This window comes from Syngnathus floridae, chromosome 1, assembly GCF_059516105.1.
Source record: "Syngnathus floridae isolate MCC-2025c chromosome 1, RoL_Sflo_1.0, whole genome shotgun sequence".
NCBI lineage: Eukaryota > Metazoa > Chordata > Actinopteri > Syngnathiformes > Syngnathidae > Syngnathus > Syngnathus floridae.
In genome coordinates this window covers 2976296-3002087 of record NC_142413.1, presented here as the reverse complement: position 1 = coordinate 3002087, position 25792 = coordinate 2976296, and the positions used below count along the sequence as shown (strand labels likewise).

General features: G+C 43.1%; 4 protein-coding genes and 1 long non-coding RNA gene across 8 annotated transcripts in view; 1 reads left to right on the top strand and 4 right to left on the bottom strand.

Moving 5' to 3' along the window:
- Nucleotides 1–1452: 1452 nt before the first annotated feature.
- Nucleotides 1453–5523, bottom strand: LOC148403355 (class I histocompatibility antigen, F10 alpha chain-like). Of its 2 annotated transcripts, XM_088370778.1 has the most exons (7): nucleotides 5357–5523; nucleotides 4164–4427; nucleotides 3780–4058; nucleotides 3342–3650; nucleotides 3150–3266; nucleotides 3060–3077; nucleotides 1453–2982 (listed from the first exon to the last, which is right to left on the bottom strand). In XM_088370778.1, exons 1-7 carry the CDS (start codon nucleotides 5418–5420, stop codon nucleotides 2954–2956), a joined length of 1080 nt encoding a protein of 359 aa, XP_088226904.1. In that variant the 5' UTR covers nucleotides 5421–5523; the 3' UTR covers nucleotides 1453–2953. The 2 variants fall into 2 exon arrangements, with proteins under 2 accessions (XP_088226904.1, XP_088226896.1); XM_088370770.1 differs by having other exon boundaries at nucleotides 3060–3266.
- A 3956-nt stretch (nucleotides 5524–9479) lies between these two features.
- Nucleotides 9480–13214, bottom strand: LOC148403354 (class I histocompatibility antigen, F10 alpha chain-like). Of its 2 annotated transcripts, none has more exons than XM_088370944.1 (7): nucleotides 13038–13214; nucleotides 11769–12032; nucleotides 11386–11664; nucleotides 10948–11256; nucleotides 10761–10877; nucleotides 10667–10688; nucleotides 9480–10594 (listed from the first exon to the last, which is right to left on the bottom strand). In XM_088370944.1, the coding sequence occupies exons 1-7, from the start codon at nucleotides 13099–13101 to the stop codon at nucleotides 10570–10572; spliced, it is 1080 nt and encodes a 359-aa protein (XP_088227070.1). In that variant the 5' UTR covers nucleotides 13102–13214; the 3' UTR covers nucleotides 9480–10569. The 2 variants fall into 2 exon arrangements, with proteins under 2 accessions (XP_088227070.1, XP_088227068.1); XM_088370942.1 differs by having other exon boundaries at nucleotides 10671–10688.
- LOC148403349 (uncharacterized) overlaps nucleotides 11885–25792 on the bottom strand; it is a 43813-nt gene continuing 29905 nt past the window's right edge. The window contains exons 2-3 of the mRNA XM_088371028.1: nucleotides 13544–14165; nucleotides 11885–12032 (exon numbers count right to left, since the gene is read on the bottom strand). Of these exons, the coding sequence (XP_088227154.1) occupies nucleotides 13545–14165 (621 nt within the window). The 3' untranslated portion in view covers nucleotides 11885–12032; nucleotide 13544. The remainder of the gene's footprint in view (nucleotides 12033–13543; nucleotides 14166–25792) is intronic.
- The window catches only part of LOC148403348 (uncharacterized), a 42697-nt gene continuing 30469 nt past the window's right edge, over nucleotides 13565–25792 (top strand). Inside the window, exons 1-2 of the long non-coding RNA XR_015857493.1 lie at nucleotides 13565–16053; nucleotides 17946–18219. This is a non-coding gene — a long non-coding RNA (uncharacterized LOC148403348). The remainder of the gene's footprint in view (nucleotides 16054–17945; nucleotides 18220–25792) is intronic.
- Nucleotides 18555–22339, bottom strand: LOC148403353 (class I histocompatibility antigen, F10 alpha chain-like). Of its 2 annotated transcripts, XM_088370672.1 has the most exons (7): nucleotides 22174–22338; nucleotides 20980–21243; nucleotides 20597–20875; nucleotides 20167–20475; nucleotides 19980–20096; nucleotides 19890–19907; nucleotides 18555–19812 (listed from the first exon to the last, which is right to left on the bottom strand). In XM_088370672.1, exons 1-7 carry the CDS (start codon nucleotides 22235–22237, stop codon nucleotides 19784–19786), a joined length of 1080 nt encoding a protein of 359 aa, XP_088226798.1. In that variant the 5' UTR covers nucleotides 22238–22338; the 3' UTR covers nucleotides 18555–19783. The 2 variants fall into 2 exon arrangements, with proteins under 2 accessions (XP_088226798.1, XP_088226790.1); XM_088370664.1 differs by having other exon boundaries at nucleotides 19890–20096; nucleotides 22174–22339.

Below are 25792 nucleotides of genomic sequence, written 5' to 3'. Positions count from 1 at the left end.
TACATTGAGGCGCTGGCTAAAGAAGCACAGGAAGCAGCAGCACAAAACAATCTCAAGGAACTTTACATGACCACCAGGAAACTAGCTGGGAAGTTCAGACAGAACAACACACAAATCCGGAATAAAGAGGAACGACTCCTCACCACCAAGGAGGAACAACACCTGTATTCCACTTTTTTGGCCGGTTGAGTCATTTTTTAGTTGTCATCAAAAACCATACAAACTGGCAAATGGTCACTGATGTCGCTGACTAATAACCCACTTATTGTGCTGTTTATAATGTCATTTGTGAATATATTATCAATAAGAGTGGCACAGTGAGAAGTTATTCTGGTTGGTCTCGTGATTTTTGGATACAAGTTCATGCTAGTTGTCAGTTGCTCATGGAAACCAGATGTGTCTGGTGCCAATGAGTCTACGTTCCTGGACCAAGGCCCAAACAATCCCGCACCAACCTGACCCGGTCACACTAGTGAGATATACATTGCATGATACCAGAATAAAAATGTACCACACATTCCAATCTGTTGTTAACTACCATTGACATATCACCCTGACGTTTAATGTCTTTTCCACATAGATCGCAACTCCTCCGCCACCTTTGTTTGGTCCATCTATGTGCATAAAGTCATATCCCTCCAGCTCAAAGTCCGCCCCTTTTACTGTGTTGATGCATGTTTCCGTTATTGCAATCATGTTGAATGGGCGAGTAAAGTGATGAAGATAATCCTTAATGTTTGTGAAGTTGGCATACAGACTCCTACTGTTAATATGTAGAATGAACAGTTTGCTATCTTGATTGATTCCATTAAATTCAGTATAGTAACTAATGATCCTGTTGTCTTCAAGTGTACATGCTTCTTTCGGTGTGTCATGGTTGTGAGTGGGGTTTACCTTACAGTCCTGCAGGATGATCATTGGTATCGGTCCAGCTGTATCCCCTTGGACTGCAGGAAAGTAGCCACCTGTCGCTCCGTGGAGCTAACATCCAGTTCACCGGGCTCCCCTCCCTCGTCAGCGGCCAATGCTCGGGCGTATGACCGGGCTTTGATGTTCATGATCACATCGTTAATTCTGGTGTTCTGCTCCAGGTCGGCAACCCTGCTTTCCAGGAAGGTGATTCTCTTTTCCTTTTCCTCATTCTGGATGCGGAGAGCTTTAAGCTCCTCAACCAGCTTAAGGAGAGCTTTCTGCTCCAGGCTGACAGCAGAGACTTCTTCAGTGAGGAAGTCCAACGCCTTTTTAATATCATCGACCTCCTCCACCGAAGAGACGGGAGCCGCTGGTGCCTTCTTCGGACCCATGTTTGGGACGTGCTAGTTGTTTTTAGCGGTGTAGCAGGCAATTACAAGAAGGGAGGGGGGAGGGGGGGGGGGGGCTGTTTGCTGGCTGTGACTTGAAATGCAGAGCAGTTGAACGTATGACAATCGATGATTTATTTGAATGCGTAACTGATGATGATGAGTCATTATTCCGAACATATTTCAAACATAAAAGGAGGGGGGAAATGAATACAAATCAAATACAATCAATAACACTTTAAAGTGCTATATTTAAGTCACTGTGGAGTTGTATCAAAGTCAAAGTCACCTTTATTGTCAATTTCTCCACATGCCAAAGACACACAAAGAAACCAAAATTTGTATGTGGGTTTAAAAAGCAAAAGGATTGATTGATTAATTGATTGATATCTATTTCGAACATACTAACTAAAGTGTCATATGTAAGTCCGTACAACAAACAAACAATAAACCAACAAACTGGTAAAAAATAATCAAACACAAAGAATGCTCCAAAAGGAGTAGGAAGAAGCATACCTTTTTAGATTCCTACCCCTTTCTCAATTTATCCGATAAACTAATGATTCAACGTATAAATCTACACTTTCAATTCAATATTCTGTTTTATTTTTACTTTTATGTAGCCATTTGGCATTTTTAGTCCTTGTACCTGCTAAAAAACATATTTTTGAACATCTTTTAAATTGGTGGATATTTGGACTTTGCTTGAGTTCCTCACTTACACTGCTCCATAGTTTGACTCAGCGACTCAGCCGGTCATCTATTATAACCCCAAGAAATTTGTTTTCCTGCACCCTTTCAATTTCAGTTCCATCGATTTCAGTTCCATCGATTTCTATTCGTGCCTTTTCTTTTCAATGAGATAAAGTATTGTATAAATATATTCCAATTGAAAAAAAATCTATAACGACAGAACAAGAAGACTATATGGACAGCCGTAAGTGTCGACATTTCGCTTTATATTTATGAATTGAGTTATTTCTTGTCTGGTTTTGTATATATTTTCTCGTGAGGTGTTTGGTTTGTACTTGATGAACTTTTGCACTTATTATCTTGTTTTATTTTATTATTATGGCGCAGGAACTATAAGATTTTCTTCAACTTGTTCCTTCTCAAGTATGTAAATATGCGTTTACTTGCTAAAGCTGAATTGTCTATTGATCAAAATACACATAAAAAATAAAATAAAAATATCAAAAATAAACTCCACATGGACTTTTCTGTAAATAGGAATGTGTTTTGTATGTTTTCTTTTAGAAGACAACAGAAAAAAGACGTGTTCTTTATGATAAATTTCTTGCTTATCCTTGCTAGATTATATATCCAATACAGTGACCAGAAACCTCATTTCAAACATTTTTATAATGATACTCAAACTTGTATCAAATTGATCAGTAGCTCGCTTAACAAAAAAGCACTTAAAAAAAAGCAACGCGTGATGCGGATATCACTTGTGGCATGTTGGCTCCCTCTAGCGGTATTTGGAAGAACTAGTGAAGTAAATACAATTAGAATTCACCGCACTTATAAAACCGTCGCACTTCAATTTGAAATAAGAAACACTTCCAAGTATTTCATACAGTTGGAATGTCATTCAATCAAGCGTGGCACCCAAGAAAAGAAGACATCCCTTCAACCTTAGTGGGGTTCATTTAATCCTTCTCAGAAGATGAGGTGCTGGCTGAGGGAGCATAAAAGAAAATACGTTCAAGGCATTGGCATTTTTTCAAAACAGTAAGAGGAAAACGTCTCACTTACAAGCTGGAGCGTAATTGGCTGAAATGGAAGAGAAGCGAGAGGAGGTTAGGAATTGCCACAAACGGAGTAAACATTTGTGTCGTCGTTCACCTTGTTGGCTTTTGGGACGCTTGGCCAGGAACACCCCCACTGCCACCGCCATCGCCACCAGAACCAGGACCCCCAGCGGGACAGCGATGGCCACCGCCTTCTTCCTGTCTTCCTCTTCTTCACAAGGAAACAAAATGAGACACGTGAACGACTGTCGGCGTGACACCGAGCCGTGTCCGACGCGTGGCTCACCCTGGATGCGCACGTTGCTCAGGATGCTTTTGGCGTACAGCTGGGTGACCATCTCTTCCCGGACGCCATCCAGTTTGAACACGCATTCGTAGCGGCCCTCCGCGGCGGGCGTCAGCTCCACTTTCAGGTCGGCCGTGGTCTGGAAGGTTCCGTCGTGGTTGGGGAGGGTCTCCCCCATCTCCACGTCCTCGTGGATCTGCTCGCCGTCCTTCCTCCAAAAGAGGTCCGAAGTCCTGGGGTAGAAACCCGTGGCGTGGCAGGTGATTGGAGAGGAAGGCGTCTTCTGCAGGAGAGACACCCTGGGAAGCTCTGCGCGCAAAGATGGAGAGAAGAGTGGAGGATGTGCATGGAGGAAAAGAAACAACTTGAAAGAGCGTCAAAGATGGACATTGTGTGTGAGCTCGAAAGACGCAGAGAAGGCGTGAGAAGAAAATGTACCGGTTCTGGTCAGGAAGTCCCTCCCGTTGCTCACATGCTTTTTCAACTCAGAACGACACTCCTCAGTGAGAACATGCTTCTTGACTTGATTGTCCATGTCGTCTTGGTCCCACTTGAGTTTGGTGATGAAAGCTTGCGGATGTGCTGCGATCCAGCTCATCGTCTTCAGCTCAAATGATATGAAGTCTTCTCCATCGTAACTGAAGTGCTGCCAACCATCAACCTCCCCAGTCTCATCATTCCATTCACAGCCATGCATCACCTGAAGCATGTGAACACCTGAAAGGATGGCGCACAAGATTCAGCGAGGACGATGATCAGAGAGAAGCCAGCAGTGACAAAAAAAGTGTCATTTGACGAGCAGAAGGTTGGACGTAAACAAACCTCCAGTTTGGTTGAAGCGCTTTTTAGCGATTTCAATGTTGACTTTGAAGACCTGCTCATGTTGAATACTGTCCGCCGTCTCTGTCTCCCAGTAGTGCGGATCATCTTCTGTGATTTTGTCCACCCAGTCTTGTTTCGCTTTTGCTTTCCTGTGGTTGCTGTCAAAGTGCAGAATCTGAACGCCGTCAACATACGCGGCCTTCCAGTATTCTGGTAGCTTTGCAACTTGAGAGGCCGTCTGGAAATAACTGAGCGTGTGAATGACTGGAAGACAAACACAAAAATGACACACATGATCAAATCAATCTTCATATTTTCAATGATTCTGCCTGCAGATGGAACTTTGCAGCACTTGAAATTGGAAATGTCATGTTTCTGGAAACGCGTTCTTCCGCACAAACTTGTCAAACTTGAATTTGACAACCTGCCTATTTTTTTTTTCTTTTCTCAGTTGTTAATATGTTCGATTTCCACGTGACGCCCTAAGCGAGATATTCGATGCCCCTCAGCAGTGACTGACATCCACTGAGGAACGAATTCGAATGACGTAACTTTTGCCAACCTTCTTAATTTGTAAAAAAATAAAAAATAAAAAATAAATCCACTAATAATATGAGGCAATCCTTTTGTTCAGACAAGTGAAACACTTTAAGATGTTACCTGCTGACAGTTTCGATTGTGTCTCCAGTCTTCCTCGCAGTCGAAACTGTCAGCAGGTAACATCTAAAAAAATGTCACTTGTCTGAACAAAAGAACTGCCTTATAGAATTTACGGAGACATGATGACTCTTATCGAAATAATAATGTAAGGAGGCTATACAATGTTTTTTTTCTGAAATATTAGACACAATTTTATTGCCATGACTGTGAAATGTTAATTATTAATTGCAAAGACTCCCCTGTACATTTCATTCTTGTGCCTCGGCTTTTCCATATTTCATCGATTGCATGTTTATGCTGGGGCACATCACTTTGATTTGTGCCATTTTCAAGTTTTCCAACTTTATTACATTTATAATAATAGCAATGTATTCCCGTATGAATGTGACAAAACGGGCGTTCAGGTGAGAGAACTTAAAATAACGACGGAACACACGAGTGGCGAAAACGAAAGCAATAAACAATAATGACTGCGTCACTTCCAAATCAAGAGCGTCAATCTTTAGGATCAGAAACCGAAAAGTACAACTTACCAGGCGTCACTCTGTATATTTGCACAGCCGAAACAAAGAATGCAAGTAAATTCATTGTAAACATCAAGTTGTTTTTCGATTTTCGTCAAGCAGGGTATTCGGTCCAAGTTGCGACGCGTCGTCCGAGAGGCGAAGGCGGGGCAACAGCGAAGCGCAGGACGCGTTTCCATTATGTCCCTCTTAAGCCAATCGGAGTTCAGCCTGGCAAAAACGTCAGTCAGTATGATAATAAACTGGGCGTGGGGATGGCTGAGTGTCGTGGTACACTCGACTGTCTTGTGTGCATGGACCATGAGTTCGACTCCCGCATATGACTGTGCGTGTGTGTGCGTGTGCGTGTGCGTGCGCGCGTGTCTTGAAAATCCATTTATATATATATATATATATATATATATATATATATATATATATATATATATATATATATATATATATATATATATATTAAAATTAACCACTAGTTGAAACAGCGCCACCCCCGGTGGGCTGCGTAACCACAACGTAAATTAAAGTTTGGCTTTCCGTGAAATCACGTGACCGTCGAGGGCTTTTATCTTTGAAAATATCCATAAATCCAGCTTGATTGCTGAACGTAGGTCAACTTGCCGCCTAACTGCATGTGGAATAGTGGAGCGCTGGGTGAAAGATTCACCTATGGCCAGTTTTGTTAAAAATCACTGATTGCCTCCTCTGTTCTCACTTTTTAATTTGCCAAAAATAAATGAATAAAAATAAAACAATTCGAACAACTCGAGTATTTATTATTTATATAATATTCAGGAGGCTATATAATGATTTTCTTGGAAAGATTAGATACAATTTTATTTCCATTATCGTGAAATGTTAATTATTAATTACATACTCTCCTGTATAACATTTCACTAATGTACGATGGCTTTTCCATATTTCATCGTTTGCATATTTATGATTGTGTGCACCACTTTGATTTGTGTCATTTTTTTAATTTTCCAAATTGATGAACTTAAATTTCCAACAGTTATAGCCATGTATTCCCGTCTACTATAAAGCTAGCTGATATGGTACATGAAGTTCACTTAACGGCACTAGCACTCTTAACTTAAATGATCACTGTGGCAAAGCTTTTGTAAACAATTTGCTGTCTTTCAAATTTCGTTTTGGATGACGTGTGTCAGTTTTGCCCCAGCTGATGTGGCGCTACAAGATCTTGTATCGGTCTTGTGGCGCCCTCTATTGACTAAAATATGATTTGCAGTACTTGCTGTGAACTGTCCTCACGTCTCATGACATCCATCATCAAAAATAACTTGATAACTAGATGCTTTGTGATCCAAATGGTCGTTATTGATTGAATACTTTCAGCTCAAACTGATCCATCAAAAGCCCTCAGAATCAAGTGATAAGAATAAATACATTGAATCAGTCTTGTTCCAGCCCAAAGTGAGAACAATCATAATTACCACTTTAAAGATACTAAAATGAACGTAGCGAGTTGAGTAGTGCGAGTCTGAAAAGCAGCGAGATGACCCAGAAAATAGCGCCGAGTTTACGCCGCACGATTTTGTCTTTGTACTGTAAATGCCCCGCAGTCGACATTCTCGAGGTATAATATATATCAAATTGATCAGTAGCTCGCTTAGCAAAAAGCAATTAAACAAAGCAAACTGTGATGCGGCTATTACTTGTGGTATGTTGGCTCCCTCCAGCGGTGTGTGGAAGAACTAGTGAAGTAAATACAATTAGAATTGACTCAAAACTATGCATACAGCCCGTTTTAAACAAAGTGCATCAGCTGCATTTCAATATGAAATAAGAAACATTTCTAAATGATGATGATAGAACTTTATTCATCCCACAGCGGGGAAATTTACTTGTTACAGCAGCGCGAACGAGTGCCAAAATTTCAAAAAAGGTTAAATAAGAAACAAGGACAAAGACAAGTGCCGCTAGCAGAGACAAAATAAAATTGTATCAGGTGCCACGCATGTTGTAGAGCAAGGGTCACCAACCTTTCTTAAACCGAGAGCTACTTCCTGGGTACTGATGAAGGCAAAGGGCTACCAGTTTGACACACACTTTTGAAATAGCCAATTTGCTCAATTTGGCTTTCACTATGTCTTATTATTTGAACATTTGGAGGAAGTAATCTGGGGAGAGGACGCTGGCGCTGTTTGTTCGCCGCTTCTCCACCAGAATTAGTTTCGTTTTAGTGTTTGTATTTATTTATTTATTTGTTAGCCATTATTAAAGTTTAGTTTTTAGCATTTGGTTTTAGTGTGCAGGCTGGAGCGGTCGGGCCGCAGTTGCCGGGACCGCAACGGGCCATAAGTTGAGCGGAGAGGCCCTGTCGGGCGGAGCTGGCGAGGAAGGAGAGGACGGTGTTGATGAGGCCGGCGCGGTCGGCCCACGGTCGCCTGGACCCTACAAGCAACCTACAAGTTCACGAGGTCAGTGTGTCTGACCACAAACGTATTCAAATGGAACTGCCTTTCCCACGCCCCCACTCCAAACCCAAGCGGCAAATCTCATTCAGAAATTTCAAAAACATCAACCGAGACACTATAGCACAGGACCTCCAGCTTCTCTCCTCCTCCTCTGCAAGCTTTCTATCAGTCAGCAAGGCAGTGGACCATTACAATAACTCTTTGGCCAAACTTCTAGGTATCCACGTGCCCCCAAAAAACAAAACTTTTTCACGCTCAGCCCCCTGGTACACCAGTGAGCTGCGTCTGATGAAGTCAACTGGGCGATAACTTTATGACCTTCTTTACCGCTAAGGTTGACAACATCAGCACCCAGCTCCTCTCCTCTTCTGGCCCCTCCACCCCCCTTCCTTCCACCCGGGACAGTCCAGCCTCTCCGCTGCTTCTCCCCTATCTCGCAGTCGGAGGTAGAGGACATCATCAAAAAGATGAAACCCTCCACATGTGCCGTGGACCCTTTTCCCACAGCTCTCATTAAAGAACAAACCTCAGCCATTAGTCCCCTCATAACCAATGTCATCAACCTCTCACTCCAGTCTGGCTCTGTACCCCCTGCATTGAAGACAGCCATCATTACCCGCCTGCTCCAAAAACCCTCACTTGACCCGGACAACCTTGCCAACTACAGACCGATATCTAACCTCCCGTCCCTCTCCAAGGTTCTGGAAAAAGTGGTAGCTGCCCAACTTCACACTCATCTCCCCCGCAATAAAATTGCTGAGAAATTTCAAATCGGGTTTTCGCTCTGGCCACAGCACCGAAACAGCCCTTGTTAGGGTCACCAACGACCTTCTCATGGCTCCCCGTCACTCCTCATTCTGTCGGATCTGTCCGCTGCATTTGACACTGTCCACCACAATATCCTCCTTAACCAACTTCACTCAACTGGATTCTCTGGCACTGCTCTAACCTGGCTTCAGTCCTACCTCTCGAACCGAACCGAGTACGTTTCCCTGGGAGGGAAAAACTCCGACACTCACACTGTCACCTCCGGTGTCCCCCAGGGATCTGTACTCGGTCCTACCCTCTTCACTCTCGACATGCTACCCCTCGGCAAAATAATCAGGAAGTTCGGCATTTCATATCATTGTTATGCGGACGACACCCAGCTATACCTCAAACTCGACCCCCCGCCCTCCACAACCCAGCTTCCTCCATCTCCCTCATCCATCCTCTCCCTGCGTCTGGAGGAGATAAAGGCATGGATGAATCTCAGCTTCCTGCAAGTCAACACTGACAAAACCCAAGCCATGTTAATTGGCACTCCCCGTCAGATCCATACCTGCCCATTAACAAGCATCTCATTCGCCGGTCACACTATCCCCCTCTCAGCCACTGTCACCAACCTGGGTGTGAAAGTGGACCCTCAAGTCAACCTAGAGTCACGCATAAAACACATCTGCAAAACCTCCTTCTTCCACGTCAGGAATATTTCCAAACTCCGCCTCACACTTACCCTGACGGATGCTGAGAAACTTGTCCATGCCTTTATCTCCTCAAGGCTAGACTACTGTAACGCTCTCCTCATCAGGATCCCTAGCAAGAGCCTCCAGAGCCTTCAGTACATCCAAAACGTCGTCCAGTTGTTTTACACTTGTCCTTGCTTTGTTTTCTTGTTTTTTCTTGCCATGTAGCACTTTGAGATTCCTCCGAATGTAAAGTGCGTTATAAATATAATTTATTATCATCTATTCCAGTTCACATGTAAGTGTGATTTTAACAAGAATAGCAAAAATACAGTCAAACCTTGGTTTCTGACCACAATCCGTTCCAGAAGGCGGTTCGAGAAGCCAATCGGTCAAATTCCGAATCTATTTTTCCTATTACAAATAATGGAAAAAATTTAATCTGTTTCAAGACAAAAAGCCCTGCCTTTTTAAAGCATTTTTTCATTTGCGCATATTTGGCTGAGGCCACCACAGAGTCATAGAAGGTCCTGAGGAGAGCCCTGCAAGGACCTCAGTCTCCTCAGCAGGTGGAGGCGACTCTGGCCCTTCTTGTACAGGGCGTGGGTGTGATCAGTCCAGTCCAGTCTGTTGTTAAGGCCAACACCCAGGGATTTGTAGTTCTCCACTACCTCAATGTCCGATTCCTGGATGTTCACCGGAGTGAAGTGGGGTGCTGTCCTCCTGAAGCTCACAATCATCTCCTTTGTCTTGCTGGCGTTCAGCTGAAGCTGGTTGTGCTCACACCAGCTGGCAAAGTCCTTGATGACCGTCCTGTATTCCAGATCGTTCCCCTTCGAAACATATCCAACAATGGCCGTGTCGTCGGAGAACTTCTGGATGTGGGTAAAGTCCAAAGTGTAAAGGGCGAAAAGGAAAGGAGAGAGCACCGTACCCTGGGGGACACCTGTGCTGCAGCGCACCACGTCAGACTCACAGCGATGTAACCTCACATACTGCGGCCTGCCGGTGAGGAAGTCTATTGTCCGTGCAGCCAGGCAGGCGCTGGTCCACACCCATCTTCACCCTGAGCGGTGACGGCTGGAAGGTGTTAAAAGCGCTGGAGAAATCGGAGAACATGATCCTCCCAGGTGAAGCGGTGTTCTGTGCGGTAAATAAATCACTACATCGTCCTCCCCAAAACCAGGGCGGGAGGCAAACTGCAGGGGGTCCGGTTGCGCTCCCACCAGCGAATATAAAAAAATATAAATATAATGTAAATATTTCATACAGTTGGAATGTGATGATTCAATCAAGCATGGCACCCAAGAAAAGAAGACATCCCTTCAACCTGAGTGGGGTTCATTCAATCCTTCTCAGAAGATGAGGTGCTGGAAAGCATAAAAGAAAATACGTTCAAGGCATTGGCATTTTTTCAAAACAGGAAGAGCAAAACGTCTCACTTACAAGCTGGAGCGTAATTGGCTGAAATGGAAGAGAAGCGAGAGGAGATTAGGAATCGCCACAAACGGAGCCAACATTTGTGTCGTCGTTCACCTTGTTGGCTTTGGGGACGCTTGGCCAGAAACACCCCCACCGCCACCGCCATCGCCACCAGAGCCAGGACCACCAGCGGGACAGCGATGGCCACCGCCTTCTTCCTGTCTTCCTCTTCTTCACAAGGAAACGAGACACGTGAACGACTGTGGGCGTGACGCCGAGCCGTGTCCGACGCGTGGCTCACCCTGGATGCGCGCGTTGCTCAGGATGCTTTTGGCGTACAGCTTGGTGACCATCTCCTCCCGGACGCCATCCAGCTTGAACACGCATTCGTAGCGGCCCTCCGCGGCGGGCGTCAGCTCCACTTTCAGGTCGGCCGTGGTCTGGAAGGTTCCGTCGTGGTTGGGGAGGGCCTCCCCCATCTCCACGTCCTCGTGGATCTGCTCGCCGTCCTTCCTCCAAAAGAGGTCCGACGTCCTGGGGTAGAAACCCGTGGCGTGGCAGGTGATTGGAGAGGAAGGCGTCTTCTGCAGGAGAGACACCCTGGGAAGCTCTGCGCGCAAAGATGGAGAGAAGAGTGGAGGATGTGCATGGAGGAAAAGAAACAACTTGAAAGAGCGTCAAAGATGGACATTGTGTGTGAGCTCGAAAGACGCAGAGAAGGCGTGAGAGGACAATGTACCGGTTCTGGTCAGGAAGTCCCTCCCGTTGCTCACGTGCTTCTTCAAATATGAAGGACACACCTCAGTGAAGTAATTCTTATTGTATTGATATAACCCGTCCTCTTGGTCCCACTTGAGTTTGGTGATGAAAGCTTGCGGATGTGCTGCGATCCAGCTCATCGTCTTCAGCTCAAATGATATGAAGTCTTCTCCATCGTAACTGTAGTGCTGCCAACCATCAACCTCCCCAGTCTCATCATTCCATTCACAGCCGTACATCACCTGAACCATGTGAACACCTGAAAGGATGGCGCACAAGATTCAGCGAGGACGATGATCAGAGAGAAGCCAGCAGTGACAAAAAAGTGTCATTTGACGAGCAGAAGGTTGGACGTAAACAAACCTCCAGTTTGGTTGAAGCGCTTATGAAGGATTTCAATGTTGACTTTGAAGACCTGCTCAGCACCAATACTGCCCGCCGTCTCTGTCTCCCAGTAGTGCGGATCATCTTCTGTGATTTTGTCCACCCAGTCTTGTTTCGCTTTTGCTTTCCTGTGGTTGCTGTCAAAGTGCACAATCTGAATGCCGTCAACATACCCGGCCTCCCAGTACTCTGGTAGCTTTGCAACTTGAGAGGCCGTCTGGAAATAATTGAGCGTGTGAATGACTGGAAGACAAACACAAAAATGACACACATGATCAAATCAATCTTCATATTTTCAATGATTCTGCCTGCAGATGGAACTTTGCAGCACTTGAAATTGGAAATGTCATGTTTCTCCAAACGGGTTCTTCCGCACAAACTTGTCAAACTTGAATTTGACAACCTGCCTATGTTTTTTTCTTTCGGTTGTTAATATGTTCAATTTCAGTGTGACACCCTAAGGGAGATATTCGATGCCCCTCAGCAGTGACTGACATCCACTGAGGAACGAAATCGAATGACGTAACTTTTGCCAACCTTCTTAATTTGTAAAAAAAAAAAAAATCCACGAATGAGATGAGGCAATCCTATTGTTCAGACAAGTGAAACACTTTTAGATGTTACCTGTGTGTCTTGACATGCGGAGGAATTGACAATAAAGGAGACTTTGACTTTGCTGACGGGGGGGGCGCTAGGAATTCACTGGGGAGCCAAGGGGGCGCTAGTCTGAAAAAGTTTGGGAACCACTTAGATTCTTCACTTAGATTATTTAGATTCTAAATAAATGTCACTTGTCTGAACAAAAGAACTGCCTTATATAATTTACGGAGACATGATGACTCTTATCGAAATAATAATGTAAGGAGGCTATACAATGTTTTTTTTTCTGAAATATTAGACACAATTTTATTGCCATGACTGTGAAATGTTAATTATTAATTGCAAAGACTCCCCTGTACAACATTTTATTCTTGTGCCGCGGCTTTTCCATATTTCATCGATTGCATGTTTATGCTGGGGCACAACACTTTGATTTGTGCCATTTTCAAGTTTTCCAACTTTATTACATTTCTAATAATAGCAATGTTTACCGTATGACTGTGACAAAACGGGCGTTCAGGTGAAAGAACTTAAAATAACGACGCAACAGACGAGTGGCGAAAACGAAAGCAATAAACAATAATGACTGCGTCACTTCCAAATCAAGAGCGTCAATTTTAGGATAAGAAACCGAAAAGTCCAACTTACCAGGCGTCACGCTGTATATTTGCACAGCCAAAACAAAGAATGCAAGTAAATTCATTGTAAACATCAAGTTGTTTTTCGATTTTCGTCAAGCAGGGTATTCGGTCAAAGTTGCGACTCGTCGTCCAAGAGGCGAACGCGGAACAACAGCGAAGCGCAGGACGCGTTTCCATTATGTCCCTCTTAAGCCAATCGGAGTTCAGCCTGGCAATAACGTCACTCAGTATGATAATAAACTGGGCGTGGGGATGGCTGAGTGTCGGGGTACACTCGACTGTCTTGTGTGCATGGACCATGAGTTCGACTCCCGCATATGACTGTGCGTGTGTGTGCGTGTGCGTGCGCGTGCGTGTGTGTGTGTATATATATATATATATATATATATATATATATATATATATATATATATATATATATATATATATATATATATATATATATATATATATATAGTTTCCACGGGTACTTGGGCCAAAAAAAAGACCACCACGTCCTTTTTTTTTTTTTACCTTAAAGAGTGGTGGGATTATTGTCCGCACTCAGAATCCAATCATTTTCCTCCAGGAAGTTAGACAGCGACAGCTCTTCCGGGTACAGCTCCACCAAAGGCGTGTTTAAAGGGAAAAATCCATCTGGAACGTTGGGCGGAACGGGAATCGAACACGGCAGGGACTCGAGCGTTATCTGACTCGGCTTTGAGGTCCCATCGCCGCTGGTCTGCGCCGATATTAAAGCGTTCTCGTATTTATGCGGGTCGAGCGGCGGCGCTCCTGGATCTTCAATGGGAAACATTTCAGATGTGACTGAGAGGATGTCTTCGGGCTGAAGCGTGGAGAAGGTGGACGAGGGCAATTCTATGTGGGCGTCATTGCTAAACAGCGAATGAGGAGCGTGTGTAAACAGGGAGGAAGGGACTAAATCAGATGAGGGCATTGGATGAGGGTTTTCACCAAGCTCCGCTTTGGAGGTGACAGACGTGGAAGTCTGGAGGGCGTCCACCTGCACGGAACCTCGGAGGACACAAAAGGGCCGGTGGCGCTCCAGGGCGCTGTTGTAGTGACGGATCTCTTTTTTTAACGCTTTGATTTCCTTTTCCAGGGCGGAATTCGAAGCTTCCAGAGTCAGGAGCTCCTAAGAGAGGGGAGAAAAAACAACAACAGATGTTCGCTATGATCAGCTGAAAGCGTGTAGAAATAAAATCCAAAAACGCATTCAAGCACAGACACAATCCTACAGTTAAGCGTGAGAATGGTGCTCCCAAGTGGACAAAAATCATATCTGCATATGCCTCACTGGTATTACGTACTGTGTACATTGTACACCAAGCTTTAATATATGAATATTTGGTTGTTACTTAAAGTATTTGGGGGGGATTACTACACTCTTACAAAAATGTCATGTTGGGGTTTTGGGTGAAATTTGAGGATGAAACTACGCACCACAACTTTTGAATGTCAACTTCTCTAAGTTAGTGTTTCCCAACCACATTGGTGTGCCGTGAGAGATGTTCACCTGTGCCGTGGGAAATTGTCTAATATCAATTACAGATCAGGAGAGCCAAACCACTGGTCACATGACCTGGTCAGCCACTTCCTAATGGCACATGCGTGGCTAATTGGCGAGATTTCATGTTGTGTTGCGTCGGCACACATTCAGTTTGGATCTGTGCTGCCGGGTGCTTTTGATAATAGCGACGCTTTAACTACCTTGGTGCGGTGACTTTGATTTTATTGTGGCAATATTTATGGAGCTAGTCTAAAACACAAAATCCGGTCATGTTGATTTTTATTACAATATTTATGGCACTAGTCTAAAACAGTAAACCTGTCATATTGATTCTTTTGAATTGTGATAGTGTGCCTCGAAATTTTTTTTTTTCAATGAAAAGGTGTGAGGTGGATGAAAAAAAGGTTGGGTGCTCTAAGTGGACGATTGCACTACCCCGCACTTATAGTACATGTTGTTCTTTTCTTTGACTAAATAAGACAAACTTGGCATAAGTACACGGTGCAAGCTAGTGCTCAAAAAGGATTCTGTCCCAACAATTTTTTCAAGACCAACGACCGTGACCTCGCCTAATTTAAGTCAGGCCTCTGTACCAAGAATAATACTAGTAAATAAATAAATATTTTGCAGACATCACTCATCAGGAAATAATTAATAAATGAATATTATGAATTTTTTAGACATCCTTCTCAGTTCCCAGAGTTGGGAATTTAGACTGGATATGGTCCTTGGAGACAGGATTTTAATAGACAGAAATTCCCAGAAATTGCTTCAAATTTTCTAATGCCCCCCTTATAAAATAATACAGCATTTATAATGCACCTTTATCAGTGAAATCTTTCAAAGGCGCAGTGTTAAAGATATGATTTGAGAGCTTTGCCTTTGTTGAATTTTTTGCAATTTTGGTTTGTTTTAACTTTTAATGGATAGCGGTAGCGGTTTGACATGCCTGCACAACCCACCTGCCTGCCTCCATCCCACCCCCAGCCGGGCTGCTATAAAACCATTTATGAGACCTAGGTACCTTATAATACCCACACAAGTACAACACTTTGTACTACAAGGGTAAAATAAATCACTTATTGCAAATGGGGAATTTTACCCTTGGAAAAATACCTTCTCCAGCCCAAAATATTATCAAAAAATAACTGTCTTGTAAAGGCTCATTCCAACAAGAATAAATGTATAAAATCAATGAAGCACATGTAATTGAAATATGTTGCATTCTGTTTAAGATTGATCTGTTTAAGGTATGGAATTTCTGATGTTTTCTCAAGATTATGTATAATTGTTAGATAACAAAGAACTTACTATACTAAACATATAGCATAAGAATATATCTATATTTATCATTTATGTGCAAATGTTTTGTTAATACTTATATGCAATCTACTTTACAGATATTAATGTGATGCATTGTATATATTACAGGTGAGCCAGACAGACACACCCAAACTTGTAAATAGAAAAGTACAAGCCAACATCAGGAAAAAGACCAAAACCAAGACTCAAGGTACTAATGTTACATATGTTATGGACTTGTATTATTAATATTTGCAATTTGTTTTCCAATACTATTTCACCGGTATTTATTTTATCTATTTCCTCGAAACATTATATGTAAAGTACAGTAACTTTAATGTTTCTGCGTCAAAAGAGATTTCTGAATCGGATAAAATGATGCTAAAAATATTGCCGCTAGAGACGGAGCTGTCGCTATCATCCGTCATGTTGTTTGGGTTTGTTGAGATCCGGATGCACAATTTGTGACGTCACAGTCATGGCGCCACCTGTGTGGCTGCGTGCGGAACCCGATCGATAAACTGGCATTTCATTTTAGCTTTATTCTTAGTAATCAATGTCCATTTTTAATTTCCAATGCGGCAAATGTGTTCTCTTTATACATTCTATCAAATTCCGTTCTAATTGGAAGAAGAAGAAAAAAAAGATGTCTCTGGGACTTTAAGGATAATTTATTGCTGTCCAACCATACCTTTAATTTGCTTAATTCATTATTTATTAGTCTTGTTAAGGTGTGTAAATCACTACCAGAACAAAAAATATTTGTGTCATCAGCAAACAAAACCATCTTCAAAATATGTGACGCCTTGCATCTATCATTTATATATAACATACAAAGTTTAGGGCCCAACACTGACCCCTGAGGGACGCCACAGGTAAAGTCCAAACATCAACAGCTCTTGATCCACTCTAATGGTTTCCCCCTGACGCCATAGCGACGTAATTTATTGAAGAATATTTCATGATTTATTGCATCAAATGCCTTTCTTAGATCTATGAATATCCCAGCTGTATATTGTTTTAGATCTATTGCGTTAGTCATTTCCTCCACTGAGTCAATTAGTGCCAGTGATGTTGCTCTGTTGGATCTAAATCCATATTGACTTTCAGTGAGTAATTTATATTCATCTATGAATTTGTCCAGTTGGTCATTGAAACGTTTTTCCAGTATTTTAGAAAATTGCGATAGTAATGATGAATCACTCACTCGTTTTACAACAGTCATATCAATGTCATCACAGTCTTTGGATGTCTTGTTTGTGCATTGGGAAAGGATCTTTATCATTTCTTTCTCATCCGCTGCTTTGAGGAACATTGCGCTCAGATTCCTGTCTATTAAACTATTCCACTGCTCCTCAGATGTTACTGGATCTGGAATGTGTTTGGCCAGATCAGGTCCCACACTTACAAAGAATTTATTAAAGTTGTTAGCCACTTCTCAGTGTTATTGATAATAAAATATTTAGGATAATTAATTTTTTTGAGAGCCATTTTTTATGACAGTATTCATTATATTCCATATTTCTTTGGTGTTATTTTTGTGATCATTTAATATTTTATCATGGTATTCTTTTCTAGCAGCTCTTTTAATATGAGTTAGTTTATTCTTATATTGTTTGTATTTATTTTCTGACTCTTTAGTTCTTTGTCTTATAAATTCTCTGTCTTTTCTTATTGTTGATTGAGTTGAAGAAGTTGTTATCCGGGTCTATATCATGTTCCATATCCAGTGAACTGTGGTCAGTGTATTGAAATGATTGTCGTGTTCATTAATCCTCGGAGTTATGTTCCTGTTGTCTTCAAGTGTACATGCTTGACTTCTTTCGGTGTGTGTTATGGTTGTGAGTGGCGTTTACCTTACAGTCCTGCATGATCATCATTGGTATCGGTCCAGCTCTTCGGTACTTCTTACCATCAGCACTTTTGCTCCCTCCGGTGATCCATTGAGCTTGATAAATATTTTACAATTTGTAGTCCAGGTGTGTTGAAATTTTCTCTGCTTCTTCAGGTAGCTAGCGTGCTTTTTTTGGCGATATCAGCGTCGCGCTTGGTCAGGTGCTCATGGATGTCGGCTCCTCTCAACTTTCTTCCTTGTTTTAATAGTGCGATCTCAAACCGCATGATGACAGCGGATTTGTCCCCGGGGCTCCTCTTGGGCAGAGGGTGGCGAGCTTCGATGTTGTCGCAGTCCAGCTGTATCCCCTTGGACTGCAGGAAAGTAGCCACCTGTCGCTCCGTGGAGCTAACATCCAGATCGCCGGGCTCACCTCCCTCGCCAGCGGCCAATGGCCGGGCGTATGACCGGGCTTTGATGTTGATGATCACATCGTTAATTCTGGTGTACTGCTCCAGGTCGGCAACCCTGCTTTCCAGGAAGGTGATTCTCTTTTCCTTTTCCTCATTCTGGATGCGGAGAGCTTTAACCTCCTCAACCATCTTAAGGAGAGCTTTCTGCTCCAGCCTGACAGCAGAGACTTCTTCGGTGAGGAAGTCCAACGCCTTTTTAATATCATCGACCTCCTCCACCGAAGAGAGGGGAGACGCTGGTGCCTTCTTCGGACCCGTGTTTGGGATGTGCTAGTTGTTTTTAGCGGTGTAGCAGGCAATTACAAGAAGGGAGGGGGGAGGGGGGAGGGGCCTGTTTGTTGGCCGTGACTTGAAATGCAGAGCAGTTGAACATATGACAATCGATGATTTATTTGAATGCGTAACTGATGATGATGAGTCTTTATTCCGAACATATTTCAAACATAAAAGGAGGGGGGAAATGAATACAAATCAAATACAATCAATAACACTTTAAAGTGCCAAATTTAAGTCACTGTGGAGCTGTATGTGGATTTAAAAAGCCAAATGATTGATTGATTGATTGATTGACACTTTCAATTTATTAGTCTGTTTTATTTTTGCTTTTATGTAGCCATCTGCCATTTTTAGTCCTTGTACCCGCTAAAAAAACATTTTTGAATTTTTTTTTAAACTGGTGGATATTTGGACTTTGCTTGAGTTCCTCACTTACACTGCTCCATAGTTTGACTCAGCGACTCAGCCTGTCATCTATTATAACCCCAAGAAATTTGTTTTCCTGCACCCTTTCAATTTCAGTTCCATCGATTTCTATTCGTGCCTTCTTTTTTCAATGAGATAAAGTATTGTATAAATATATTCCAATTGAAAAAAATCTATAACGACAGAACAAGAAGATTATATGGACAGCCATAAGTGTCGACATTTCGCTTTATATTATGAATTGAGTTATTTCTTGTCTGGTTCTGTATGTATTTTCTCGTGAGGTGTTTGGTTTGTACTTGATGAAGTTTTGCACTTATTATCTTGTTTTACTTTATTATTATGTGGAAGGGGGCAGGAACTATAAGATTTTCTTCAACTTGTTGCTTCTCAAGTATGTAAATATGCGTTTACTTGCTAAAGTTGAATTGTCTATTGATCAAAATACACATCAAAAATAAAATAAAAATATCAAAAACAAACTCCACATGGACTTTTCTGTAAATAGGAATGTGTTTTGTATGTTTTTTTTAGAAGACAACAGAAAAAAGACGTGTTCTTTATCATCAATTTCTTGCTTATCCTTGCCAAATTATATATCCAATACAGTGACCAGAAACCTCATTTCACACATTTTTATAATGATACTCACACTTGTATCAAATTAATCAGTAGCTCGCTTAACAAAAAAGCACTTAAAAAAAAGCAACGCGTGATGCGGATATCACTTGTGGCATGTTGGCTCCCTCTAGCGGTATTTGGAAGAACTAGTGAAGTAAATACAATTACAATTCACTGCACTTGAAAAACTGTCGCACTTCAATTTGAAATAAGAAACATTTCCAAGTATTTCATAAAGTTGGAATGTGATGATTCAATCAAGCGTGGCACCCAAGAAAAGAAGACATCCCTTCAACCTTAGTGGGGTTCATTCAATCCTTCTCAGAAGATGAGGTGCTGGCTGAGGGAGCATAAAAGAAAATACGTTCAAGGCATTGGCATTTTTTCAAAACAGCAAGCGGAAAACGTCTCACTTACAAGCTGGAGCGTAATTGGCTGAAATGGAAGAGAAGCGAGAGGAGGTTAGGAATCGCCACAAACGGAGCAAACATTTGTGTCGTCGTTCACCTTGTTGGCTTTTGGGACGCTTGGCCAGGAACACCCCCACCGCCACCGCCATCGCCACCAGAGCCAGGACCACCAGCGGGACAGCGATGGCCACCGCCTTCTTCCTGTCTTCCTCTTCTTCACAAGGAAACGAGACACGTGAACGACTGTGGGCGTGACGCCGAGCCGTGTCCGACGCGTGGCTCACCCTGGATGCGCGCGTTGCTCAGGATGCTTTTGGCGTACAGCTTGGTGACCATCTCCTCCTGGACGCCATCCAGCTTGAACACGCATTCGTAGCGGCCCTCCGCGGCGGGCGTCAGCTCCACTTTCAGGTCGGCCGTGGTCTGGAAGGTTCCGTCGTGGTTGGGGAGGGCCTCCCCCATCTCCACGTCCTCGTGGATCTGCTCGCCGTCCTTCCTCCAAAAGAGGTCCGACGTCCTGGGGTAGAAACCCGTGGCGTGGCAGGTGATTGGAGAGGAAGGCGTCTTCTGCAGGAGAGACACCCTGGGAAGCTCTGCGCGCAAAGATGGAGAGAAGAGTGGAGGATGTGCATGGAGGAAAAGAAACAACTTGAAAGAGCGTCAAAGATGGACATTGCTTGAAAGATGCAGAGACGGCGTGAAAGGACAATGTACCGGTTCTGGTCAGGAAGTCCCTCCCGTTGCTCACGTGCTTCTTCAACCAAAATGGACACACCTCAGTGAAGTAATTCTTTTTGACTTGATTGTACTCGTTGTTTTGGTCCCACTTGAGTTTGGTGATGAAAGCTTGCGGATGTGCTGCGATCCAGCTCATCGTCTTCAGCTCAAATGATATGAAGTCTTCTCCATCGTAACTGTAGCGCTCAAAACCATCAACCTCACCAGTCTCATCATTGCATTCACAGCCTTCCATCACCTGAAACATGTGAACACCTGAAAGGATGGCGCACAAGATTCAGCGAGGACGATGATCAGAGAGAAGCCAGCAGTGACAAAAAAGTGTCATTTGACGAGCAGAAGGTTGGACGTAAACAAACCTCCAGTTTGGTTGAAGCGCTTTTTAGCGATTTCAATGTTGACTTTGAAGACCTGCTCATTTTGAATACTGCCCGCCGTATTTCTCTCCCAGTAGTGCGGATCATCTTTTGTGATTTTGTCCACCCAGTCTTGTTTTGCTTTTGCTTTCCTGTGGTTGCTGTCAAAGTGCAGAATCTGAACGCCGTCAACATACATGGCCTCCCAGTACTCTGGTAGCTTTGCAACTTGAGAGCCCGTCTGGATATAACTGAGCGTGTGAATGACTGCAAGACAAACACAAAAATGACACACATGATCAAATCAATCTTCATATTTTCAATGATTCTGCCTGCAGATGGAACTTTGCAGCACTTGAAATTGGAAATGTCATGTTTCTGGAAACGCGTTCTTCCGCACAAACTTGTCAAACTTCAATTTGACAACCTGCCTATGTTTTTTTTCTTTTCTCAGTTGTTAATATGTCCGATTTCAGTGTGACGCCCCAAGCGAGATATTCGATGCCCCTCAGCAGTGACTGACATCCACTGAGGAGAGAACTCGAAAGACGTAACTTTTGCCAACTTTCTTAATTTGTAAAAAAAAAAAAAAAATCCACTAATAATATGAGGCAATCCTATTGTTCAGACAAGTGAAACACTTTTAGATGTTACCTGCTGACAGTTTCAATTGTGTCTCCCGTCTTCCTCACAGTCGCAACTGTCAGCAAGTAACATCTAAATAAAGGTCACTTGTCTGAACAAAAGAACTGCCTTATATAATTTACGGAGACATGCTTAATCTTGTCGAAATGATAATGAAATAATATTCAGGAGGCTATACAATGTTTTTAACACAACGCTTTCCACAACTTTATTGACATGACTATGAAATGTTAATTATTAATTGCAAAGACTCCCCTGTACAACATTTCATTCTTGTGCGTAGGCTTTTCCATATTTCATCGATTGCATATTTATGCTGGGGCACATCACTTTGATTTGTGCCATTTTCAAGTTTTCCAACTTTATTACATTTATAATAATAGCAATGTATTACCGTATGACTGTGACAAAACGGGCGTTCAGGTGAAAGAACTTAAAATAACGACGCAACAGACGAGTGGCGAAAACGAAAGCATTAAACAATAATGACTGCGTCACTTCCAAATCAAGAGCGTCAATCTTTAGGATAAGAGACCGAAAAGTCCAACTTACCAGGCGTCACGCTGTATATTTGCACAGCCAAAACAAAGAATGCAAGTAAATTCATTCTAAACATCAAGTTGTTTTTCGATTTTCGTCAAGCAGGCCATTCGGTCAAAGTTGTGACTTGTCGTCCAAGAGGCGAACGCAGAACAACAGCGAAGCGTATGAGGCGTTTCCATTACATCCCTCTTAAGCCAATCGGAGTTCAGCCTGGTGATGACGTCGTGGGGATGGCTGAGTGTCGTGGTACACTCGACTGTCTTGTGTGCATGGACCATGAGTTCGACTCCCGCATATGACTGTGCGTATGTGTGAGTGTGCGTGCGCGCGTGTCTTGAAAATCCATATATATATATATATATATATATATAAATATATATATATATATATATATATATATATATACCACTGGTTGAAACAGCGCCGCCCCCGGTGGGCTGCGTAACCACAACGTAAATTAAAGTTTGGCTTTCCGTGAAATCACGTGACCGTCGAGGGCTTTTATCTTTGAAAATATCCATAAACCCAGCTTGATTGCTGAACGTAGGTCAACTTTGCCGCCATATTGCATGTGGAATAGTGGAGCGCTGGGTGAAAGATTCAACTATGGCCAGTTTTGTTAAAAATCACTGATTGCCTCCTCTGTTCTCACTTTTTAATTTGCCAAAAATAAATGAATAAAAATAAAACAATTCGAACAACTCGAGTATTTATTATTTATATAATATTCAGGAGGCTATATAATGATTTTCTTGGAAAGATTAGATACAATTTTATTTCCATTATCGTGAAATGTTAATTAATTACATACTCTCCTGCATAACATTTCATCAATGTACGATGGCTTTTCAATATTTCATCGTTTGCATATTTATGATTGTGTGCACCACTTTGATTTGTGACATTTTTTTAATTTTCCAAATTGATGAACTTAAATTTCCAACAGTTATAGCCATGTATTCCCGTCTACTATAAAGCTAGCTGATATGGTACATGAAGTTCACTTAACGGCACTAGCACTCTTAACTTAAATGATCACTGTGGCAAAGCTTTTGTAAACAATTTGCTGTCTTTCAAATTTCGTTTTGGATGACGAGTGTCAGTTTTGCCCCAGCTGTTGTGGCGCTACAAGATCTTGTATCGGTCTTGTGACGCCCTCTATTGACTAAAATATGATTTGCAGTACTTGCTGTGAACTGTCCTCACGTCTCATGACATCCATCATCAATAATAACTTGATAACTAGATGCTTTGTGATCCAAATGGTCGTTATTGATTGAATACTTTCAGCTCAAACTGATCCATCAAAAGCCCTCAGAATCAAGTGATAAGAATAAATACATTGAATCAGTCTTGTTCCAGCCCAAAGTGAGAACAATCATAATTACCACTTTAAAGATACTAAAATGAACGTAGCGAGTTGAGTAGTGCGAGTCTGAAAAGCAGCGAGATGACCCAGAAAATAGCGCCGAGTTTACGCCGCACGATTTTGTCTTTGTACTGTAAATGCCCCGCAGTCGACATTCTCGAGGTACAATATATCTCAAATTGATCAGTAGCTCGCTTAGCAAAAAGCAATTAAACAAAGCAAACTGTGATGCGGCTATTACTTGTGGTATGTTGGCTCCCTCCAGCGGTGTGTGGAAGAACTAGTGAAGTAAATACAATTAGAATTGACACAAAACTATGCATACAGCCCGTTTTAAACAAAGTGCATCAGCTGCATTTCAATATGAAATAAGAAACATTTCTAAATGATGATGATAGAACTTTATTCATCCCACAGCGGGGAAATTTACTTGTTACAGCAGCGCAAACGAGTGCCAAAATTTCAAAAAAGGTTAAATAAGAAACAAGGACAAAGACAAGTGCCGCGAGCAGAGACAAAACAAAATTGTATCAGGTGCCACGCATGTTGTAGAGCAAGGGTCACCAACCTTTCTTAAACCGAGAGCTACTTCCTGGGTACTGATGAGGGCAAAGGGCTACCAGTTTGACACACACTTTTGAAATAGCCAATTTGCTCAATTTGGCTTTCACTATGTCTTATTATTTGAACATTTGGAGGAAGTAATCTGGGGAGAAGACGCTGGCGCTGTTTGTTCGCCGCTTCTCCACCAGAATTAGTTTCGTTTTAGTGTTTGTATTTATTTATTTATTTGTTAGCCATTATTAAAGTTTAGTTTTTAGCATTTAGTTTTAGTGTGCAGGCTGGAGCGGTCGGGCCGCAGTTGCCGGGACCGCAACGGGCCATAAGTTGAGCGGAGAGGCCCTGTCGGGCGGAGCTGGCGAGGAAGGAGAGGACGGTGTTGGTGAGGCCGGCGCGGTCGGCCCACGGTCGCCTGGACCCTACAAGCAACCTACAAGTTCACGAGGTCGGTGTGTCTGACCACAAACGTATTCAAATGGAACTGCCTTTCCCACGCCCCGACTCCAAACCCAAGCGGCAAATCTCATTCAGAAATTTCAAAAACATCAACCAAGACACTATAGCACAGGACCTGCAGCTTCTCTCCTCCTCCTCTGCAACCTTTCTATCAGTCAGCAAGGCAGTGGACCATTACAATAACTCTTTGGCCAAACTTTTAGGTATCCAAACCCCCCCAAAAAACAAAACTTTTTCACGCTCAGCCACCTGGTACACCAGTGAGCTGCGTCTGATGAAGTCAACTGGGCGAGAACTTTATGACCTTCTTTACCGCTAAGGTTGACAACATCAGCACCCAGCTCCTCTCCTCTTCTGGCCCCTCCACCCCCCTTCCTTCCACCCGGGACAGTCCAGCCTCTCCGCTGCTTCTCCCCTATCTTGCAGTCGGCGGTAGAGGACATCATCAAAAAGATGAAACCCTCCACATGTGCCCTGGACTCATTTCCCACAGCTCTCATTAAGGAACAAACCTCAGCCATTAGTCCCCTCATAACCAATGTCATCAACCTCTCACTCCAGTCTGGCTCTGTACCCCCTGCATTGAAGACAGCCATCATTACCCGCCTGCTCCAAAAACCCTCACTTGACCCGGACCACCTTGCCAACTACAGACCGATATCTAACCTCCCGTCCCTCTCCAAGGTTCTGGAAAAAGTGGTAGCTGCCCAACTTCACACTCATCTCCCCCGCAATAAAATTGCTGAGAAATTTCAAATCGGGTTTTCACTCTGGCCACAGCACCGAAACAGCCCTTGTTAGGGTCACCAACGACCTTCTCATGGCTCCCCGTCACTCCTCATTCTGTCGGATCTGTCGGCTGCATTTGACACTGTCCACCACAATATCCTCCATAGCCAACTTCACTCCACTGGATTCTCTGGCACTGGTCTAACCTGGCTTCAGTCCTACCTCTCGAACCGAACCGAGTACGTTTCCCTGGGAGGCAAAAAATCCGACACTCACACTGTCACCTCCGGTGTCCCCCAGGGATCTGTACTCGGTCCTACCCTCTTCACTCTCGACATGCTACCCCTCGGCAAAATAATCAGGAAGTTCGGCATTTCATATCATTGTTATGCGGACGACACCCAGCTATACCTCAAACTCGACCTCCCCGCCCTCCACAATCCAGCCTCCTCCATCTCCCTCATCCATCCTCTCCCTGCGTCTGGAGGAGATAAAGGCGTGGCTGAATCTCAG

What these genes read in the sequence shown, in the direction of transcription:
- LOC148403354 (XM_088370944.1), bottom strand. Translation starts at nt 13,101, where the DNA reads ATGTTTACAATGAATTTACTTGCATTCTTTGTTTTGGCTGTGCAAATA. An exon ending in GCGTCCCCAAAGCCAACAAG is followed by an intron (nt 10,689 to 10,760) that starts GTGAACGACGAC and finishes CTTCCATTTCAG; the next exon opens with CCAATTACGCTCCAGCTTGT. An exon ending in AATTACGCTCCAGCTTGTAA is followed by an intron (nt 10,595 to 10,666) that starts GTGAGACGTTTT and finishes TATGCTTTCCAG; the next exon opens with CACCTCATCTTCTGAGAAGG.
- LOC148403355 (XM_088370770.1), bottom strand. Translation starts at nt 5,420, where the DNA reads ATGTTTACAATGAATTTACTTGCATTCTTTGTTTCGGCTGTGCAAATA. An exon ending in AATATACAGAGTGACGCCTG is followed by an intron (nt 4,428 to 5,356) that starts GTAAGTTGTACT and finishes TTTGTCTTCCAG; the next exon opens with TCATTCACACGCTCAGTTAT. An exon ending in GCGCTTCAACCAAACTGGAG is followed by an intron (nt 4,059 to 4,163) that starts GTTTGTTTACGT and finishes CCATCCTTTCAG; the next exon opens with GTGTTCACATGCTTCAGGTG.
- LOC148403353 (XM_088370664.1), bottom strand. Translation starts at nt 22,237, where the DNA reads ATGTTTAGAATGAATTTACTTGCATTCTTTGTTTTGGCTGTGCAAATA. An exon ending in AATATACAGCGTGACGCCTG is followed by an intron (nt 21,244 to 22,173) that starts GTAAGTTGGACT and finishes TTTGTCTTGCAG; the next exon opens with TCATTCACACGCTCAGTTAT. An exon ending in GCGCTTCAACCAAACTGGAG is followed by an intron (nt 20,876 to 20,979) that starts GTTTGTTTACGT and finishes CCATCCTTTCAG; the next exon opens with GTGTTCACATGTTTCAGGTG.